This window comes from Phacochoerus africanus, chromosome 4 (genome assembly GCF_016906955.1).
Source record: "Phacochoerus africanus isolate WHEZ1 chromosome 4, ROS_Pafr_v1, whole genome shotgun sequence".
NCBI lineage: Eukaryota > Metazoa > Chordata > Mammalia > Artiodactyla > Suidae > Phacochoerus > Phacochoerus africanus.
This window is the reverse complement of record NC_062547.1, coordinates 135,075,306-135,082,322: the sequence shown is the minus strand read 5'-3', so window position 1 is coordinate 135,082,322 and position 7,017 is coordinate 135,075,306. Positions and strand designations below refer to the sequence as shown.

Sequence of the window (7,017 nt, the reverse complement as noted above, 5' to 3'; positions counted from 1 at the left end):
GCAGGAGACAAGCCTTGCTACCTTCCCAAAGAGAGAGCAGACAGAGAGGCAGAGGGAATGACAAAATAAGGAGGGTTTTGGAGGATTCGGAGCTGGATTTTAGAAGGCTAGTCAGTGAATAGGACCAGAGTCCCCTGAAGGCCTTTGGCTTGGGCAGAGGTATTAGTTTTCTAAGTTTTGTGCGTGTTTTGAGTAGTGGGATTCGCAGAGAGAATGCGCATGCATTGGGAGCTGCAGTCTTCCTTGCGCAATTCCCAGACTCCATTAAGACCTCCCCCGAAACCCTTAGGGGTAGGCAGGGTGACGGTCACTTGCTATCTGATGTCTTGAATGCCGAACTCAGCTTGTCTACTGCACGAATCTGAGCCTGAACTGCGCATCCTGCGCCTTCATTGCGCAAGGAGCCGAAGGCTGGTCCCTGGCCCGGGAAGGCCGCCCAGCCGGACGCGCGGGTCCCGCCCCGGGTGCCGTCCTGGCTCGGACCAGAGCATCAGGTGGGGCCCAGCGTACGGCCATAAGAGGCTGAGGCGGCCTCTCCTGGACCCGACGGACCGCACGCAATCCACCAACACTCTGGCTGGTGGTCTCCGTGTATTTGCAGGCTCTGACCGGGTGGAGGCGGCTTGGGGGAGACCTCGAGGGCGCACGCCGCACCCTACACTTCTCGGCAACGAGCGGGCTTCCTAGCGCGGAGGCGCGGGACACTCCCTCCCGGCCTCGTCCCCAGCCTCCCAGGGACACGCGGCAGGCCGGCGGGCACTGGCCCGGGTCCCCAGGCACGGCCCTGCTGGCCCCCCAACTTCGGGACTACAAGTCCCAGCAGTCCTCGCAGTTGGCACCTCCCGCCTCGCCGCGGAGACCCCCGGCCGTGCCCGCGCTGGGGCTCGGGCTGCGCTCGCGGCGGGGCCAGGCGGGGAGGCCGGTCCCGCGGGCGGGGGCGGGGGCGGCTCCGCGGCTTCTCCCGCCGCCGCCGCCGCCGCTGCCGCCAAGGGGAGTTTCCAGGAAGTGGCCATATTGGATCCATTCAGCCGCAGCCGCCCGGGCGGAGCGCGTCCCGCAGCCGGCTGGTCCCTGTCGCGGCCCGGGTGCTCGGCCCGGCCCGCCTGCCCGGTGCGGAGCTCGCCATGGCGGCCACTGACCTGGAGCGCTTCTCGGTGAGGGCCCCGCTGGGCCGCGGCGCGCGCGAGAGGCGCGGGGAGGGGGCCGCGTGCCGCTGGCCGGGGGCGCGAGCCCGGCTGTCAGTGCCGCGCGAGCCGACCTCGACTCCGGGCGGGCCGGGGGCACACGAGCTGGCTCTCCGAGCAGCGCTAGCCCCGGGACCTGGGGCGTCGGGCGGGGGCGCCTCGCCGGGCGGCTGGCGGGGTCGCTCTGCTTGGGCGAAGGCGAGGCGGACTCCTTTCGCGGAAAGGAGCACATAAATATCCTCCTGGTTCCGGCCAGGTGAGAGGACAGACCGGAGCCCCGGGCGCCGGAGGGGAGGATCCAGGCTCTTCCGAAGCCCCGTCTCCCTGCCTGTTTCTGCACGGCGGGGGAGACCCCTGGCCGCGCAGGTGCTGCTGGCTGGGCTCAGGATGAAGCCCTAGGGGTCCGAGGGAGTCCCTCAAGTGAGCCAAGGGCAGTTGCAGACTTGGGTCCTGAAGACCCAAGGTCCTGGCCCTGCTTCTCCCAACCCCAGCCTGCACCCCAACCCAAGCGGCCGGATCCCGGGTGCGATTCCAGGCAGGTCCGGCCTCAGTGGTAGGGTCGGAGGCAGCCATTCCCCAGAAACTGGAGAGATTCCAGATTCAGCCCAGTGGATGTTTGCTTGGGCCCCAGGTCGGGTATGCCTTCTGCAGGGCTCACATCTCTGGTGGTCCCTCCAGAGGTCTCTCCGGGCCCGAGCCGGCCTGTAGCCTATTTTCTAAAGGCTTTTATAATTCACCCGAGGGGAGAGGGGACTTTTGGGGGTCGTGGCTGCATGTCCCCTGATTCTAAGGCTGAATTTGGGTGTGTCTGGGAGGTTGGGCTCTGACAGTGAAGGAAGCTGTGTCTTCTTGCCAGCATGTGAGGCCCTGGTCGTTGTAAGGGAGAGTCGGGAGACGTTGGGGGTGGGGGGAAATGCTAAATATATGACCGATAAGGAATTGGTTCTGGGGCTAAATAAGGGATCCGGGACTTACGTAATTAATGCTATAAATACTGCCATCCGAATTTATATATGTAAATTTTCTCTTTCATCTGAAAATACATTTGTTGGTCTACTTTGGAAATAGGGGTAACTAAAGCAGAGACTCTTGGTTTCATAATTTCTGTACTGGAGTGTTTCATTTCCAGTGGAGAGGGGGCTGCGAGTCAGTTCAGTAAGTTTGAATACAGGAGGAGCAGGTTCAGAGCTTGGCCTGCACGGTAAATAGGAATTTATGTACCCCAGGAGGGCTGCGCGTGAATCCCGACAGACCTGCTGGTTAGCTGGAGGCCAAGAGACCTGTGTGTGTTTACACATCTCTCCCTGCGTGTCTGTGTGCATGTTCTGTGCCCTGCTGAGCAGAAAGTTATGGCTGGGTTCTGTCTCTCCGTGGCCAGAGGTTGCTCTAACAGGAGGTCTTGCAGATGGAAGGGGTGTGTAGCGTAACTAGAATCAGACGCCCCAATGTGAATCCTGGACTCGCTTTGGCCACGTGACCTTGAGCAATTTGTTTAAGCTTTCAGTGTTCTCACCTGTATAATGGGATAAGAGTACTGCCTTTCCCATAGGGTGATTAGAAGGATTTAATGAGAGGATCCAGGTCAGGTACTCAGAGCAGTGACTGGCACGTGGTAGGCACATCACAAGGTACATTCTCCCCAGCGCGCATGTGGCTGTGAAGACTGGCTCTCTGTGTAAGAAGGCAGCAGTGAATGGGTTTGCTCCGTTACAGGGCCCCCTCTCCAGGGGCCACCATCCCTGAGAGATGGTAGCTTTTTAACCACAACTGTGGGGATTCCGGCTCTTAATGCCCAGAGTGGGCCGGGACGCAAAGAGGGGGCTGACTCAAGGCAAGGCGTACCGTCCCGGCTCAGGGGCCTTGGTTACTGTGCCAGATTAAGCTGGATGGATGGACGCCATCCACACCCTTCGAGCTCTGGGCCGTCAGCCTCCTGGGAGGACTTGGACACAGTTGAATTTGGGTGGAGACCTTGGGTGGGGTTTGGCCTTCATGTAGGAGCCTGGGCTCCATTCTCCTCTCCTGCCTTGTCATCCTCGGCAAATTATTTCTTCCTTTACCTCGCTATCCAGTGAGCATAACCATGCTCATGTTTTCAGAGAGTTTGTGGAAGATGAATCGCAGTCTACGGCATGTCTGGGGATATGTGCGTAGTTGTCTCACCAACCCCATGGTTGACTTGGGTCTTAAGCAGTGGCCGGGAGGCTGTGATCTGCTTGAACTGTGGCAGGTTGACACTGCTGCTGAGGCCAGCTCGGTGGTCAGACCAGCCCCAGAGGGCCTGGGAACTCTCCCAACCTGGAGCTTAGACAAGCAGATGGAATGGTGCTTTGAGGTCAGTGTGTGCGGGGTTCCTGTTCTCTACGTAGCATGATGCGAACAGCTCAGGCTCAGCAGCCTTTACCTTTTGGCTGGGCCTGGCCCAGCCCTAGGTGAACCCCAGAGTTAGGGTTGAAATCTCCTTGGATGAGCGTGTCTGGGACAGCCCCCTGGGGAGTCTCTTGCCTCTTGCCCTCCTTGGGCAGCCAGACTCCTGTCCACGATGCTCTGCCCCTCCTCCAGCCTGGGTCCCAGGCTCTGGGGCTTATTCTTTTTCGGTCTCAGGGGCTGGCTCCTGTGTTTCTCCTATTAGACTCTCATGGGTAAGGTTCAGACTCCGTGGTGAGGGGGGATGGAGGGCCCAGGGGAAGTGGAGCTCTGAGGGGGAGAGAGGAGTGTGCGGCATGGCAGCCTCACGCCTGGCACCCCTCTCAGCCGATCACCCGCCCCCACCTCCATCTCCACTTTATCCCAGCGCCATCTGTCACTTCCGTTGTCACCCCTGTAATCTTGACACTTCCCCAAGAAGCAGGCTATCCCGGGAGTGCCTGTTCCACCCCTGAAGCAAGAGCTGGAGGGAAGGAAGGCAGGAGGCAGGCTCTCACCCTGGCGGGGCGTCATGGAGTGGTAGCGCCTGCCCCTGCACAAAGGGCCAGTAACCTCCTGGCTGAGCTGTTCTGAAGGAAAAATGAGGGCTCAGCAAGGGGTGTCTGTGCAGCTCTCAGTGCCTGGAGGTCTGGAGGGGGCGTAAGTGAGCACCAGCTGCAGAGCCCCTTGCCCTGGGAGGTGGGTCTGGCCTGCCTAGCACCATACCTTGCCGTGGGTGCTGACCTAAGAAAGATCTGCCTGGGATGTGGATTGGAATGGGCCAGGGCGGGGAGATGGGTGGGAGTGCATGGGTGAGCCAACGCAGCACATGACAAGGGACAGACCAGAGTCGGAACAGAGAGGGGGGTGAGAAGGAGACTGACTGCAATGCCAGTGACACAGGAGAATGGATGAAGGCTGGGAACCCAGGACCAGACATCTGTCAAAAGCTTTGGATGGCAGGGAGGCCACTGGATGCTTTTGTCCATCATCTTGTTGATGCCAATAGCCCATGGCTGGGTGAGATGCAAACGCTGGTCATTGGCACGTTGGGGCCTGAGACCCAACCTCAGTTCCCAAGGACCCCTTGAGATGACAGAGAAGGTGGAGCCCTCTGAGTTTTGAGCCCTGAGATAGGCTGGAGGGAGGTATGGATTTGGGGCAGTAACCACCATGCGTGTTTCTGTGGCTCCAGTCCAGCTACCAGAAGAAAGCCGCTGCAGGATGACAGAGCAAAGGGCCTGAGGACTGGCTGGCCTCTGTGTGTCCCCTGCAGCCTCTCCAGTCTTCCTGCCTCTGTGCTGCCAGCTTGGGTCCCAGGACTCCGTTATGGCCGCCAAGGCACAAACTTTGCCAGATAACTCGATGTGGAGCTAAGCAGGCCAGAGGGAGACACAACCGCCTGGTGAGGATGCCTCCCAAGGGCAACATGTCCTCGTGATAGAGTTGGGGCGACCTGTGCCATCTGCATGCCCAGGGCTCGTGTGAGGAGCCACCGCTGGGAAGAGGTGGTGGACGGCAGGGCAGGGGACCCCTGGCCTGAACCATCAATTGCCCTGGGTGCTATTGGGGCAGATTGGATAGTCTCTTCCTCAGGACACATGGCTTCTGGATAGTTCCTGGCCCCTATCTTGGAGGCTCCATTGGAGGGACAGAAGCAGGGGAGGAAGGAATGGGAGCCGATTTCGGATCGCAGGTGCTAGTTCCTCTCTGAGGGGCCTTCTGGGCTTGGACCGTCTGGGCCCTGAGGTTCAGCACAGGCCGTGGGCATGGACTGTGAGTCTGATACTCTGCCAGTGTGGTGGTGGGGAGGGGGCGGTGGGGAGACAAGCAACAGGAAAGTGGAGCAGCTCCGCCTTGAGCCTCAGGTTGGTGCTCAGGCCCTTCTCCTCACACACCAGCATCCATCCCGGGGGGGGCGGGGGGCACGGTCACCTTTGCTGCCCACTTTCCTCTTTCCAAGGGTGGCATCTCCTTCCCTGTGGAACATAGGCTGCCTCCATCCAGCTGTCCAGACCGTGTGGCTTTCCCTGCCCCCGGAGTCCCTGCGCAAGTGGGAAAGTGACCACCTGGGGTTCCAGTACCTTCTGCAGCCCAGAGTGCCTTCCGCATCTGCCCTGTGGTGGGTTGGACTGTTCCCTCTCAGGAGGATGACGAAGCCCAGGAGCGTTTCAGGGACAGTGGGCCCAGAGACCAGTAACTTGCCTTCCTGGAGACCTCATTTTGACCAGAGAAGTGTGCGCTCCATCATCCCGGGGGACTAAGCAGCAGGCCTGGTTGTCTCTGTGCAGGAAGAGGGAGCCAAGCGCCTCTCGGAGGGACCAGAAGCCCAGAGGTTGGAGTGCTGGGGTCAGGGCGTGAGGTGGCCTTGGACTCTTGCCGGTCATTTGCTCCCAAAGTCCCTTCACTTCCCAGGATAGGGGCCCGGATGACTGGCCTTGAGTGACTGGTGGCCTCCTCCTGGGGCCCAACTGCCGTCTTGCCGTTGTTACCGTGTCTGCCACTGTGCTGTCACCATGAGCCTGGCTTGTGTCTTCTCCCCGGGTTTTTGTTGCCTCCTTAGGAGAGGGCCACTTGGGTTCTCAGGTGTCCTCTTGACCGGGGACAGGTATATCCTGTGTCTCTTCTTCCCTCCTGGCCCAAGGCCGCAGCATTCCCACCCCTGCCCTCCCATGTACATCCCTGGGTTATTTCCCGTAACCTCTGACCTGGACTTAGAGGCTTGCTATGGAATCCTGGGACCAGAGCCTAAGCCTTTCCTGGGAAAATTCCTAGGATTCCTCTTGGACTCAAGGACAGTTGCGCTATGACCGGTTCTGGCCAGAGGCCTCTGCTCTGGCTATTTAAGGCCCAGGCTGCTGAGCATAAGCTAGAGCCGGGGGTAGGGTGGTTTGTGCCAGACCCATGGGCAGAGAAGTCCCCCGGTGGCACAGTGACTCCTGTGTCCATTGCACAAGGACTTTATAGCCCCCCCCCACACACCCAGAGCTCAAGCTCTTGTGAGGAGAAGGCTTCCCGTCTGCCTGGAGGGTGCTCAGGGCAGTGGGTGTCAGGCCTGGGAGCCTGGGGGGGACATCCTGTCCAATATCCAAGGCACTTGGAGAGAACTCTGCGGAAGGCCTGGGGTGGGGGCTGCTCTTTGTCTGGGATTCAGGAGCCACATACACTGACGGTGGGGCATCACCTCTACTTTCAGCCCAACAACCAAACTAGTTTGGGAGGTTTGGTGTCAGGGGGCTTTTTTCACCCATGTCTGCCTCAGTTCTGCTGGTTCTGACGAACAGATTCCCAGTACTTCGGACAAAAAGTTTTGTCTTTTGGGGGAGGGGGCAAGCGCAAGACACAGTTTCTCCCCAATTCCCACCAAGAGCCAGCTCCTCTTGCCTGGTGATTCGGGCTGCTCCAGAAAGCTTAGACAGCATTGCCT

General features: G+C 59.9%; 1 protein-coding gene across 1 annotated transcript in view; it reads left to right on the top strand.

Annotated features, from left to right (window-relative positions):
* The first annotated feature begins 997 nt into the window (after positions 1 to 997).
* SEPTIN8 (septin 8) overlaps positions 998 to 7,017 on the top strand; it is a 27,349-nt gene continuing 21,329 nt past the window's right edge. Inside the window, 1 exon segment of the mRNA XM_047778602.1 lies at positions 998 to 1,154. Coding sequence (XP_047634558.1) covers positions 1,125 to 1,154 — 30 coding nt within the window. The 5' untranslated portion in view covers positions 998 to 1,124.